The sequence below is a fragment of the Centropristis striata genome, chromosome 21, assembly GCF_030273125.1.
Source record: "Centropristis striata isolate RG_2023a ecotype Rhode Island chromosome 21, C.striata_1.0, whole genome shotgun sequence".
NCBI lineage: Eukaryota > Metazoa > Chordata > Actinopteri > Perciformes > Serranidae > Centropristis > Centropristis striata.
The window spans coordinates 32,131,413-32,146,019 of NC_081537.1; the positions used below are offsets into that span (position 1 = coordinate 32,131,413).

The 14,607-nt window shown below is 39.3% G+C and overlaps 1 protein-coding gene and 2 non-coding genes across 3 annotated transcripts in view; 2 read left to right on the forward strand and 1 right to left on the reverse strand.

Annotated features, from left to right (window-relative positions):
• The first annotated feature begins 3,165 nt into the window (after positions 1 to 3,165).
• On the forward strand, positions 3,166 to 3,238 carry trnar-ccu (transfer RNA arginine (anticodon CCU)). The gene has a single exon. It is a non-coding gene; the product is annotated as a tRNA-Arg (tRNA).
• A 2,785-nt stretch (positions 3,239 to 6,023) lies between these two features.
• The window catches only part of LOC131959555 (arf-GAP with dual PH domain-containing protein 1), a 64,262-nt gene continuing 55,678 nt past the window's right edge, over positions 6,024 to 14,607 (reverse strand). Inside the window, exons 6-11 of the mRNA XM_059324763.1 lie at positions 13,531 to 13,677; positions 10,646 to 10,729; positions 9,913 to 9,975; positions 9,754 to 9,825; positions 8,506 to 8,734; positions 6,024 to 6,143 (exon numbers count right to left, since the gene is read on the reverse strand). Coding sequence (XP_059180746.1) covers positions 6,115 to 6,143; positions 8,506 to 8,734; positions 9,754 to 9,825; positions 9,913 to 9,975; positions 10,646 to 10,729; positions 13,531 to 13,677 — 624 coding nt within the window. The 3' untranslated portion in view covers positions 6,024 to 6,114. The remainder of the gene's footprint in view (positions 6,144 to 8,505; positions 8,735 to 9,753; positions 9,826 to 9,912; positions 9,976 to 10,645; positions 10,730 to 13,530; positions 13,678 to 14,607) is intronic.
• Positions 6,479 to 6,551, forward strand: trnar-ccu (transfer RNA arginine (anticodon CCU)). The gene has a single exon. It is a non-coding gene; the product is annotated as a tRNA-Arg (tRNA).

Here is a 14,607-nt window from a genome sequence, read left to right on the forward strand (position 1 = left end):
AGTGACCCGCAAATTATTTAGTTAGTAGTAGTAATAGTTTAGTTTAGTTTTAGTTTCTTACCAAGATAAAAAAAAAATAGATTTAGAAATGTTACATAATTTATCTTGTTTTAAGGGTTAATTTCTTATTTTAGGCGTTCAACATGCTTATTTCTAGATTCAACAATCTTAATTTAAGAAATCTTGTCGAGTGAAATTATCTGTCCATGCAGCAAGATCATTTCCCTCAGATTTACTGTTTTTATCTTGTTTTTAGACACACCTTTATTGCAGTGCACACCCCGAGTTGTCACCACAACAACTAAAAACAATCCATTTCCTTGTTAACTCGTCAAATGAACACATAAAATGATCCGTACAACCCTTTAACCCTTTGTCCTCATGAAGGTGTTTGTGTTCAAATCATTCTCACACATTTAGGTGACATCAGGTACAGGGTCAGACAAAGTGCCACTGTAGAATTATTGGAAAATTGGAATTATTAAAAAAAGCTAAATGAAAGGAAAGTAAGGGTCAGAGTCGCAACAGCGAGCAGACACAAAGGATTAAAATCTGATATTCTTGCTCTGACTGCTGACCTGTTCTTCTCTCCTGCTGCATTTCCAGTTGGTTCCAATCCAACAGCTGCTCCTGCTGCATTTCCTGTGAGGAGATTAGCTAATTTCACAGTCCAGGATCTGGCTGGAGGATCGTCTGCAGGGCCTGATGGACGGGACAGCTGGATTGGGTTTTCCATGCACTGTAACAAAAAAAAAGCCTGCTTTGACTTATGACACAGAAAAAGGCTTTGACATATAAACACAAGCCTTACTTTAATGACTTTTTATAAATGATCTCAAGGGTTTAAAAGGAACAGGTCATGCAGTCAAAGAACTCATAAGAACAGGTAATCCCCAAATGATTGGAACATAAAAATATTGCTGCAATATTCAGTCAGCTAAATGTTTGCTACACGTGCCAGCACCTCGCCAAACATATTATCTTTAGGACAAACACCACCCACCCGCCTTTAAACACTTCCTGTGTGGGTCCGACCCGCCTGCTGCAGCTCAGTGCTTCACTGTCTGAGCAGTTTACCATGACAACCTGGTTGCCAACGACAACAAGACGGCCAGACAGAAGCGACATTGATTTACCCATAATTCCGTCAGGCCCTGGAGCCAGTGCGTGTATGTGGAAGTTTGTGTAAGAGTGGCGAGATCATCAGGTGACATTAACACCAACAGTCCAGCTCACACTGTGTCCTGCAGCTCCACATGGTGACTGGTGAGCGCCATCTACTGGGGCAGAAAACAACTACAGGATTCAGGCTGTGCAAGTAGAAAAGTATTGGAGAGGTGCATCTTCTGTAATGACTTTTGCTGTTTGCAATCCAGCACAGTTTGATTGGACTCAACAATACTAAACACCTAATCCAAGGAACATTGAATTTACTGCCATTTAGTTCAAACAAGTGATATTATAAAGTAAAATACCTTGAAAGCACAAAGCAAAATATATTTATCAAGAAAATAGAACATAAGGGCCAACATTCATTTGTTTTTCACATTTCATTTAAAAAATTGAAGAATGTAGGCTTATATGTTTAAAAAATAATAAAGTAACAATCTCAGATGTATTCTCGGGCCCAAAAAGTTAAAAATCTTTACTTTAACTCCCTACAAATCTGTAGAATAAAAATGTACTGCCACGAAGATATTCAGCTTGGATTATGAGACAAAGGGACAAAGGCCTCAAAACCTTTCCTCAATAGCAGCAATTCACACAGACTTTGTGGTATTTGGCTCCTTTGTATTGCTATTGCAACTTTTTATTGTTGTCTGCAGATCTTAGTAGTTGTCATGTGTCTTTATTTTTATTTTATTTCATTTTTTAAATATTTTAAGTATGTCTATTTGTGGTCATTTTGTGTCTTTTGTGGTTGTTTTGTGTCTCGTTGTATTAAGTTTGTGTCTTTTTTGGTTTTCTGTCACCTTGAGGTTGTTTTGTGGTAATTTGATTCTCTTCATAGGTAACTTTGTGTTGGTTTTTTGGTTGTGTTGTGTCTCTTCATAGTGTCTTTGCAGTTGTTTTGTGTCTCTTGTTGTCTTTGTTGTCATTTGACATTGTTTAATTGTTCGGATATGTCTCTTTGAGTGATATTTTGTAGGTGAATGCCAGGGGGCTCTTGGCTTATGTAAGTATGTCAGTTTCACTAATTCATCCATGATCCAACTTCCATGTCTGTTTGTTATGGAGCTGGAGCCAGAAGGCACTTAGCTTAGCATAACATTGATATCGCCCCCTTATTACCACGTATCTTGTTTCTTTAGTCTGCTAACAAACCAAATTGTTTACAATTTGGCAAAAATACATTTGTGGCTAAAGACCAGAATGTTTTTTTTGCTGGACAAAATAAGAAAATTGAGAAAGAAATCATAAAGAAGCTTACCAGACCTGCATGTCATCTCTGCTTGATGCTTGCAAATCAAGACTACATCAGTAAAAGAACTCCCTCTGCTGGATAAATGGGTTGAACTGCTTTTACATTATGAATAAACTGTTCTAATAATGAGGTCGGGCTCAACAGTCTAAATGGTTAGCTAAACATACAGGATAAATACTTAATGAGTTTTTCCACAGGTTCAAGCCCCCCTTCAGCCAGTGAATACCTGTGGGGTGGACATGGAGGTGGTGCCAAGTTCTAAGTATCAGGTCATCCTGAAATACCCAGATCACCTGCTACACAAAACCTTTATGGACCAAAAAAACAGCAGTGGACGGCTCCTCTCTCTCTGTTGCAGGACGGCCATCAGATAAGAAAATTAGATTTGATCTTTAAAGCAGACTGTCTACAAGTGACTGAAATGAATCTGTGTGTTCAGAGTTAGTTTGGCAAATTTAGATGGAGTGATCAATATACTTATTTTCTCAAGAAGGAACAAAGAGATTATCTTCCAAATGATGAGGGCTACTAGATATATGTGTCTTCTCTCCATTCTGCTACAAACCATGGCCTGGGATGTTTCTATAGTAACAACATCCTCTGCTATTGTGTCTGTTACTGCTGTGGCATCAGGGGCCATTGTTATGTCATTTGAAACCACACATTGTGCTTTCTGTGTTGTTGCTTTATAGTCCAACTGTCTGTATGTGGACGGAAATGGTGAGCAGGTGGTTTGTCAAGCCCCAGTGGCCTAATGGATAAGGCACTGGCCTCCTAAGCCAGGGATTGTGGGTTCGAGTCCCATCTGGGGTGATTGACAGCAGAGTGGCGCAGCGGAAGCGTGCTGGGCCCATAACCCAGAGGTCGATGGATCGAAACCATCCTCTGCTAACAGCCTTTTACTAGCAGCTGGACAGGAATCTGAATATACGGATCTGATAAAAGCCTTCAGTGACTGGAGTCACAAGAACTATCTCCTACTGAACGTAGACTAAGGAAACGATCAGAGATTTCCCCAGGTTCAAGCCCCTCCTTCAGCCAGTGAATACCTGTGGGGTGGACATGGAGGTGTTGCTCTCAGTATCTAGGTGTATACCTGTATAATAAGTTGGACTGGTCGCTAAACACAGACGCTCTCTACAAAAAGGGGCAGAGCTCCTCTTTTTCTTCTTGAAGCTCAGATCTCTGGACATGTGTAGTGCGATGCTGCAGATGTTTTATCAGTCTGTGGTGGTAGTGTGTTGTGTTGGCTCCTTTTTATTGTTATTGCAACTTTTTTATTGTTGTCTGCAGATCTTTGTAGTTGTCATGTGTCATTATTTTTATTTTTTATTTTTTTTTGGGGGGGGGGGGGGGGTATGTCTATTTGTGGTCATTTTGTGTCTTTTGTGGTTTTCTGTCACCTTGAGGTTGTTTTGTGGTAATTTGATTATTATGGTAATTTTGATTTTTTATGGTAATTTTGATTTCCCCAGGTTCAAGCCCCTCCTTCAGCCAGTGAATAACTGTGGGGTGGACATGGAGGTGTTGCTCTCAGTATCTAGGTGTTTACCTGGATAATAAGTTGGACTGGTCACTAAACACAGACGCTCTCTATAAAAAGGGGCGGAGCCTCCTCTTTTTCTTCTTGAAGCTCAGATCTCTGGACATGTGTAGTGAGATGCTGCAGATGTTTTATCAGTCTGTGGTGGTAGTGTGTTGTTTTATGCTGCAGTCTGCTGGGGAGGCAGCATCACACACAGAGATGATCAGACTGGTCTAAAGAGCTGGTTCTGGTCTACAGAGCTGGTTCTGGTCTAAAGAGCTGGTTCTGGTCTACAGAGCTGGTTCTGGTCTACAGAGCTGGTTCTGTGGTTGGAGCCAGGTTGGACACACTGGAGGAGGTGGTGTAGAGATGACCTGTCAACATGTTGGAGGCCATCCTGAAATACCAGATCATCTGCTACTCAAAACCTTTATGGACCAAAAAAACTGCAGCTCCTACAGCCATCAGGCTGTCTCATTCTAACCATAGACTGTATATAAATAATGGACGTAGTCACCGTGACGTCACCCATTGGTTTGTGGCCCGTTGGAAGCCTCGAGTTCAGCGCTACACTCGTCGCCATTTTGCGTCGCCATCTTGTTTCCGATACGGGGAGCAGACCATATCTGGACTGTGGAGGAGGAGAGGGATCTGATCACTGACTACAGCCTCTCTACACCTCAACCTGACTGAGAGAAGCTGCTGCTAATTCATGTTAGCATTAACTGGAGCATTAACTGGGATGTTAGTTTTGGCTAGCAAAAAACAAAAACTAAATGTTTGTTACTGACCTCAGAAAACTGAGCAGCGACTCCTTGGAGTGTCTGTTAGTCCAACCAAACGCTGAACAAGACATTTTTACTGAACAAAACGTTCAAATAAACTGTCATTAAGTGAAAATACAGTGAAAGGGTCAAAGTTATGAGACCAAACCACTAAACTTCCTCTTTTCTATCTATATAACGTTATATATAACTTTATTGACAGAGATTCTACCAGACTAACTGAATTTACCCTCGGGGATAAATAAAGTCATTTTGATTTGATTTGATTGATTTGATTAAAACATTCAGCTTCACTCCGAATAACAGTAGAAGTAGTAGTGTTATACATTTTTAACTTACATTGGGAATTGATCAAGGGAACCAAAAAGACTGGGACAAATCAAACACTGCCACTCGATTTCAGGTTCATCTGTATTCATGTTAAGATTTTTATAATGAAACAAACTATCACTGTGGTTTAAGGGTCAACACAACAATGTGTCTTTAAAACAAGATGCAAAACGTAAATAAAACAGTTGTAGAGTAGAAGTGTTATATAAATTACAATCCTGTCACATTACAATCCTTTAAAGCAGCAATAACTGTCTACGATGACTAAGTATGTCCAACAGTACAAATAAATAAAGAGAACAGCTGTCAGATTGAGGTTGTAAAAGACACGTCTGCATCCAGACATGTGAAAGGCATGTCTGGATGCAGGGCAGCCACCTCCAGCTACGTTAACAGCTACGGTGATCACTGAGAGTTTCTGTGTTTTTATGCATATTTGTTGTTAACAGCACTTTGTAGGTTCTGGATCAACAGGGTCTCAGTGCCAGAGGTTCAACCTCACAGCGTCCTCAATGAAAACATCACGATTCCACACACACGGTAAGCCACTGTCATCAAAACTGTACATTCAATAAATTAACAATGCATTGTCTTTGTTAAGCAACCAGTGAAATGACTCTAGATTACATAATTACATTAGATTACAGGAAGGATGAAACATTCACAAGACGAAATCTGAGAGAGGGGAGGTTGTTGCAGGGGAAGGGTCCACATGGCTGAGGGAAGGTGGGATGGTAATGTATAGCACAGGTTGGTAGGCGCAATAGTGATGACATCATCTACCCTTTGGCCTCTGCTCATCAACGTTTCACCCCATGAGGGGCCTTCAGTCCCATTAGAGTTCAAGTTTTCTACACATAGATAGGCTCCAGTCGCTCCGTCTCTTTTCTTCATTATGGTTTCTCATCCCAAACCCCCCCCCCCCTCGCGTACCCAAAGCCCCACCCCCCACCCACCGCCTCCCGCCATGGTCCTGGTCACACATTGGGATTGTCTCTGATCTGAATGAGACTGGGCCGGTCCTGCTGAGTTGTGGCTTCCTGCAGTCTTCAAGGCTTGTGTTTAAAATGGGCCTCCACTGCAAAGACACAGAAAGAATAAAAATGAACATAAAAGAAAGCCACAATCAGATGGTTGGCAAAAAATGAACAATTATAAAAGATTGGGATAAAGATCAAGAATTTTTCTTTACTTTAATTTTGATGTTTTATAGATAAGTTATTAGGGCCTCGGGGCAATCGCACCGAGCACTGGTCCCATACAGCAATAGCTGTAGGGACCAGTGCTCGGGGCAAAGTGGCATCAGGGGCCATTGTTATGTTATTTGAAACCACACATTGTGCTTTCTTTGTCGTTGCTTTATAGTCAAACTGTCTGTATGTGTACAGAAATGGTGATCTGCTGGTATGTCAAGCCCCAGTGGCCTAATGGATAAGGCACTGGCCTCCTAAGCCAGGGATTGTGGGTTCGAGTCCCATCTGTGATTGACAGCAGAGTGGCGCAGCGGAAGCGTGCTGGGCCCATAACCCAGAGGTCGATGGATCCAAACCATCCTCTGCTAACAGACTTTTACTTCAGTGACTGGAGTCACAAGAACTATCTCCTACTGAACACCTCAAAGACTAAGGAAATGATCATAGATTTCCCCATGTTCAAGTTTTTTAACTGGCTAGCCAAATGGGTTATAGGTAGGTAAGTGATCTGACACTTATTTCTACATGTACTGTTGATGTCATTTTTATGCTCAAAAATCATGACGATTTATTTGACCTTTGACTCCAAAAATGTAGTTACTGCACTCTGATTTTGCTGTAAAAGCTCCTTAAAGTGATGATAAACACTATTGTGCAGTAACTACAATGTTGTCGTCTTCTTTCAGCTTTTATATTTAGTTTTCAGTGAATAAACATTCTCAAATCAATTTTGTATTAAATGTATTTAAAAAGTACCATATCTGCCTCAAAATGTAGTAGAGTAGAAGTATAAAGTTACATAAAATGTACATAAAAGTACCTCAAAATTGTTCTTTAAGTCCAGTACTTGAGTAAATGTACATAGTTACTTTCCACCATTGCTAGCTGCCTCTTCTAACTTATACATGTCAGTTAAGAGTCCTCCTTCAGACACTGTATGAGGATTAAAGGGATAGTTTGTGCATTATTATACAAAACTTGGTACAATTATTGTCAATGCCCTCCTGAGGATAACCCTTTAAGGTTTTATTGATCGGCCCCTAGGTGGCACTGTGGTGGCAGTCTAATTTCATATTTGGTACCATGGCCACACTATAACACTTAAGGCAATGAAATTCATAGGGGTGGTATAGACTGGCCCCTGTAACGCACACACCCCGACGGCAACATGCCCCGACTTCTTCTTTCACTGCTTTCTCACTGAGGCTGTAACACATTTATTTTTCTGTGCCAGTATTGCCAGACCATCAGTCACACCTACGGTCAATTTAGAATCACCAATTAAACCATAGCCGCATTTTTTTGGACTGTGGGAGGAAGCCAGAGGACCTGGAGAGAACACATACAGAGATATTAGTCGTGTTTCCACTAGGGGGAAAAGTGACCACCGGGAAAGTCTCAGGCCACGGCCTCTCTAAAGTCACTCACTCTACGTGTCTCCACTACAAGTTAGCCCCCAGAGTGATTTAGGAGGTGACGTTTGGTTTTCGCCGTCGCTAACTGTGCACAGCGTCAGCAGCTGAAAGCAGCATGGCTAATTATGCACAGAGTCTCTGCTGATCATAAACATAATGATTGTGAATTAACGGCATCACTAACTGTGCACAGAGTGTCTGGTGCTTGTTGTAAACAAACAGAGATCGCTAAGTGAACACCTCCTGTAGCAGCAGCACATACACACTGTACTGCTACAGAGCTAACTGTAGCTAACTGCCGCTAACGGCGGCTCTTCTTAACAAGCCGGCCTCCGGCTCGTTAGCGGCTCATTAAGAAGAGTAAGAAGGAGTCGCTGGATTTGTCTCCAGTCGCTTTCTTGAAAAATAGTTGCTAAGGGGGTCTGAAAAGTCGCAAAATTTAGCAACAAAGTTGCTAAGTTAGGAACACGGCTTTTACAAATGGCGCGTGTTGTCGTCGTGTGGAGTACTACATCACATCCCTCTTAGTGATCTATCACTAAGAGAAAAAAGACCCTGCTCTTCCACAGGGACAAAAAAAAAGTCCTGACAAAAGTCCGCTCTGGACTGCTCGTCTTCAAATTTTTCGGCGAGTGAGACCCGCCTCATTCCGGGTATTGCCTGGTAGTGGAAACAGCACTATATACTGTATAATAACTAATTGGAGACCCACTCTTAAAAACAGTGCCAGCAGAGTACCTTTAAACAAAAACACGACAAATAAAGCGGTAAAAACTATTCCCATTCTGCAAATAAATCCTTTCAGTCTTCAAATGTTTGGAGTGTTCCTCACCTGCGTATTCCTGTGGCCTCATTGGTCGATTGATGACCCTCTGAAAGGCAGATATCCAATCCCGTTGCTCGGCCTCGGTCTCACAGGCAAACAGGAACTTCCTGTCTGGTGTGACGATGGTGATGCCATGGTTCCAGTGGTATCCCTGTGTAGAAGAGGGCAAGCCGGACAGAACGGTGTAGCTGTTCTCCTTACTGCCGATGAACACCTCGCCACGGGCGTAGGCGTCCTGGGAGACAGGTGGACAGACAGGAAGTCAGTCAGAACCAAGGTTATCATAGTTTTGGATTTTTCATTAGTTTTAGTTTTAATTTCGTTGTGAATTTTTGTTTTCAAATTCAGTTAGTTTTAGTTTAGTTTTTAGTTTTTCTTAAATGCTTAGTTTTAGTTTTTATTAGTTTTAGTGTTAGTTTTAGTTATTTTGTAATGGGCTATGTGTTGGGTGCGAGATTCAAGAGGTCATAATAAATTTTGCCTTTATTTCCTTTGGTTTATCCATCTCAGCCCCAATAAGGTTATTAACTCTTACAGTTCTGGGTGTTTTGAATGTTGGTTCCAGTGTAAATATCCCAGTCTCAGTAAACATATTCACCATGTGTTCCTGCATGTTCACTAACCAGCAGCTGTTTAGTTGGAGCTAAATAAACACATTTCATATCAACCAAAAAGGATTATGCAGTGTTTCCCCTACATGTATTCTGCGCCGTAAAAAAAAAGTGATTTGTAATCTCATGGTTGAATTGAAGACTTTGACTTGCACACAGTGAAAGAACAACATCCAAAGTTTACAGAGTGTTGCGCTGGTGACACTTTTGACAAAGCACAATTCGGATTACCATAATAACTAAACGGTTTATGCTTTCAGAAAAATTCCAATGTTTTCTAAAAGCTGAGAAGTTGCTCTTTACAGCCAACATGGTGTCATTACGGTAATTTCACTCGCGCTTCTCCCAAAAGCCCACAAAGCAGGAATGGAGCGGTGGAGAAATAGAAACACTGGATCATGTATGAAAAAAGTTGACAAAGACGAAAACGAAGGACATTTTCACTATAATTTCAGTTAGTTTTAGTTAGTTTTGTAACCACAGAATACAGTTTCAGTTAATTATCGTTTTTTTTTAAACTCTCATTCAGTTAATGAAAATGTTTTTTAAATTCTAGTTTTCGTTATTTCGTTGGTTTTCTTTAACTATAATAACCTTGGTTAGAACAAATGGAAAGATAATGGAGGAGCAGGACTCTTCTTACCAGAGGGTCTTTGAAATACATGAGCCTCCTGTCATCCATAGTAAACCACCTCTTCTTGAAGCCCTCTGTGTGCTGTGAAGAAACAAAAGGGTCGGTGTGACTCTTCATAAGACTTCTACAGACTTTTTATGAAGTTAGGGAACATATAATAGTACAAACCTTTGGACCAGTTTTCTCCATAAAACCTTCCTTCATGAAGTTCCGGGTCAGTTTAGGAACCAGCTGGAGGAGAAAAGACAAAACTGAATCACATGAAATAAAACATGTATGTTATATTAACCCATAAGTACCCAGACCCAGTAATCCTTAAAGGAACATGATGGGGGACATACCACAGACCAAGTGGACCACATAGAACACATTTATGATGTTTTTAAAAATAAAATCCTAAATGTGTATTTTGGATATTTTTTACACTAGTCTTAAAGAAGACATATCCTAGAATAAAAATGTCAAAATTGTCAATTGTGTGAGCATACTCTATATGGAGTTGTCTGTGGCAAAAATGCATGGAGCTAGTCAGAAAACAATCCAAACCTGGACCTCTGCAGTGGCAATGGTTAAAGATTTACTGAGTTGAGAAAGACATCTTTACTTGAAATATATATCATTTTTTGTTTATTTTCATACACTTACTTTGGCATATAGGACATTGATATGACTTATGTACTATGTGATGTATGCTGTATCTAATGTAGAAGATCTTTTTGGGATATCGAGGGAGGGGGGATGTCGCTAACCTGGGAGGGGTGGGTGGGTAAAGGGAAGTGAATACTACTTGTTGTATTACTGTATTTGACTTGTTTCATGCCCTTCTCTTTTGAAAATAAAAATAATTGATCGCAAAAAAAGAATTGTCATCATGTTCCATTCTTTATGATGAATTCCTCACCTCCTCATCACTTGCTCCAGGGAAGGCCACCTGTAGGTAGTGGAACCTGGCCGCTCTGATAGCATTGAACCAGTCGACCATCTCCTGTTAAAGAAGATAAACACCCTCAGTGGCAACATGTCCCACAGGAATCCACTCAGTATCTATTCACAGTGTGGACTCAGACTGAGGAATGTAGGTTGTTTTTTTTCTCGGATGCTAGTGAAGGCATCAGCAAGGTGTAGTCAAAGACATCAGTGCAGTGCGGATGCTGCAGTGCTGTCGATAACTCCACCACAGAAGAAGAGTGACAATGACACTAAATGAACCCAGTGAACTCTTTCTGTCACAGCGTGCAGTTACACCACTCGGCCAGCAGAGGGCGCACCTGGCTCCACTCACTCCTCACTGGTTATTAATATTTGTCTGTCTGCTCTCTAATCTTCTGCTTTTTCATTAACTCTCTCGCTCTCTATGGAGAGACAGAGGGCATACACAAACACACACACACACATCTTTGTCATTCTATCTTTGTGAGGACCCTCTTACACTAACCAACCCGAACCGTCACACCTAAAAACATTATCCTCACCCTGAATGTAACATTAACCTTAAAAAACAACTCTTTGCCTCAAACAGACCTTTGAAAAAGTGAGGGCCGGCCAAAATGTCCTCACTTCGCAAAAATGTCCTCACTCTGTTGGTTAAAAACTTCTTCCGGTCCCCACTATGTAGGATGTACAAGAACTCACAACTATCATATTGATTCCTTGTTCTTTCCACAAAACTAAAAAAAAAACTGAGAGGCTGCTGAGTGTATTGGCTCACAATCTCTTTATTCCCTGTCTTTTTTTGGGTCCTTTTGTTTCTTTTTTTGGGTCATTTTGTGTCTTTTTTGGTCATTTTGTTTCTTTTTTTGGGTCATTTTGTGTCTTTTTTTGGGTCATTTTGTTTCTTTTTTTAGTCATTTTGTGTCAAAATGTCCTCACTTCGCAAAAATGTCCTCACTCTGTTGGTTAAAAACTTCTTCCGGTCCTCACTATGTAGGATGTACAAGAACTCACAACTATCATATTGATTCCTTGTTCTTTCCACAAAGCTAAAAAAAACTGAGAGGCTACTGAGTGTATTGGCTCACAGTCTCTTTATTCCCTATTATTTGCACTATATTACATCTAGGACACATCCTAGAAAATTAAATGGAAATTAGGGGACCTATCAAATTAGGTGTTGCGATAGCCTTTACAAATCATTTCCAAAAGGTTTAGTGTTGAAATGACAAACAACATTAAATACTTAGAACTGCTGCTTTGCTGAAAATACATGGATAAAACTAATAATAAAAGATGCATCAGTCAGTCAACTAATATGGAAAGGATTAATATGTTAATATGTACAGCATTGACATTTGGCATCTAGGCTCTGAACTCATCAATATTTCTGGTTTCTTTGTTCTTTTATGACAATAAACTGAATATCTCTTTGGTTTGTGGACAAAACAAGAGATGTGAGGACGTCATCTTCTGGTTTGGAAAACACTGATTGATATTTTTCAACATTTTATTGACCAAACAACTAATCGATTAATCGTTTAAACAATCGACAGATTAATCCATAATGAAAATAATCGTTAGTTGCAGCCCTAATTATTATTGTGTTGTAAATAGGGGCTAAATAATGCTACAAATGCATGTTACATTTTAGTAAAGTAATAACTGACAAGTCCATTTTCAAAGGGGTTCCTTGACTTTTTCCCTTAAGATATGTGAATAAAAATGGGTTCTATGTGTACCCATGAGCCCCCCCCCCCCCCCTCACAGACATGCTCACTTTATGCTAATCCCAGACAGTCTGAGGCAGAACCATGCTGTTTTTTGAATGTGGAATTTTCAGTGAGCCCAATTTTATTCATGATTGATGATGTAAGTCCCCATAGTAGCAATTCATAGTGAAGGGATGTTTCTAATCTTGACCTCGTTGTATAAAGCAGCTATTCTCAACCTTGGGGTCGGGACCCCAATTGAGGTCGCGAGATGATTTCTGGGGGTCGCCAAATCATTTTGGAAGTCAGCTCTGTCTCCACTGTGTTAAAGTGTTTTAGTCTTTTTGGTCACTTAATGTCTTTTTTGGTCATTTTGTGTCTTTTTAGGTCATTTTGTGTCTTTTTTTATATCATTTTGTGGTCAATTTGTGTCTTTTTTGGTCATTTTATTTCCTTTTTTTGGTCATTTTGTGTCTTTTTTTGGTCATTTTGTGTCTTTTTTGGTCATTTTGTGTCTTTTCTGGTAATTTTTTGGTCATTTAGTTTCTTTTTTGGGTAATTTTGTGTCTTTTTTTGGTCATTTTGTGTCTTTTTTTAGTCATTTTGTGTCTTTTTTTGGTCATTTTGTGTCTTTTCTGGTCATTTTGTGTCTTTTTTTGGTCATTTAGTTTCTTTTTTGGGTATTTTTGTGTCTTTTTTGGTCATTTTGTGTCTTTTTTTGGTCATTTTGTGTCTTTTTTTAGTCATTTTGTGTCTTTTTTTGTGTCATTTTGTTTCTTTTTTTGGTCATTTTGTGTCTTTTCTGGTCATTTTGTGTCTTTTTTGGGTAATTTTGTGTCTTTTTTTGTCATTTTGTGTCTTTTTTGGTCATTTTGTGTCTTTTTTGGGTAATTTTGTGTCTTTTTTTGGTCATTTTGTTTCTTTTTTGGGTGATCTGAACTGTGCGTGTGAGATTCTGTTCAGTGAGCGGGGGTCACAGACAACAAAACTCAAAAAGGTTGAGAACTACTGGTATAAAGTAACCTGTTGTGACCTCAAGGATAATCACAATCTCATGAAACCTTACGACCAAAAACTAGAGACGGAGAGCATTCAGAATGAGTACGACTAATAGATATAAGAACAATAAGGCTCGACAGTGTACCTTAGCATCACTGTGATAGACAAAGATGTTCCTTGTGCTGTTGTCTTTCAGGTAGGTGATCTGCAGGCCGCAGGGGTTGCCAATCTTGGCTGGCTGGAAGGTTGCATTCAGGGTCTCAATTTTCATCACTGCTTTGGGATCCCTGGCCTTGGTGGAGAGAGACATGAAGCACAAACAGGACTTGGTAAAAATCTCATATTCATCATGATTTGTCAAGTCAAAGTTTATTTATAGAGCACATTTAAAAACAACCTCAGTTGAACAAAGTGCTGTACAGTTATTAAAATAGAATAAATCACACACAAATAGGTATAAATAAAAACAATGAAAACAATAAAATACTAAAAACAATAAAATAAAATAGAATAAAATAGTAATAAAAACTCAGTTAGAGAGTAAACAGAGTTAGAGATAAAAAAAAAAAAAGACAAATAAAAGGGTAAAAAAATAAAAAATACAGCCAAGGATTCTTGCCTAGCCGGGACTGAACACCAAGGAGTGTTTCTAACACACTTACAGTTCATAAAAAGCAAAGCTGAACCAATTGAACCATCACCATCATTATACCAACAGTTCCACAAGAATGAAAGTATTTTGTTTCCTTTTTTGGTCATTTTGTGTCTTTTTTTGGTCATTTTGTGTCTTTTCTGGTCATTTTGTGTCTTTTTTTGGTAATTTAGTTTCTTTAAAAGCTCAATCCAAAACAGAGTTAGAGATTGAAAAAAATAAAAATAAAAGGGTAAAAAGGTAATTGAACCATCACCATCATTATACCAACAGTTCCACAAGAATGAAAGTATTTTGTTTCCTTTTTTGGTCATTTTGTGTCTTTTTTTTGGTCATTTTGTGTCTTTTTTGGTCATTTTGTGTCTTTTATGGTCATTTTGTGTCTTTTTTTGGTAATTTAGGCTCTTTAAAAGCTCAATCCAAAACAGAGTTAGAGATTAAAAAAAGACAAATAAAAGGCTAAAAAGGTATTTAAACCATCACCATCATTATACCAACAGTTCCACAAGAATGAAAGTATTTTGTTTCCTTTTTTTGGTCATTTTGTGTCTTTTTTTAGTCATTTTGTGT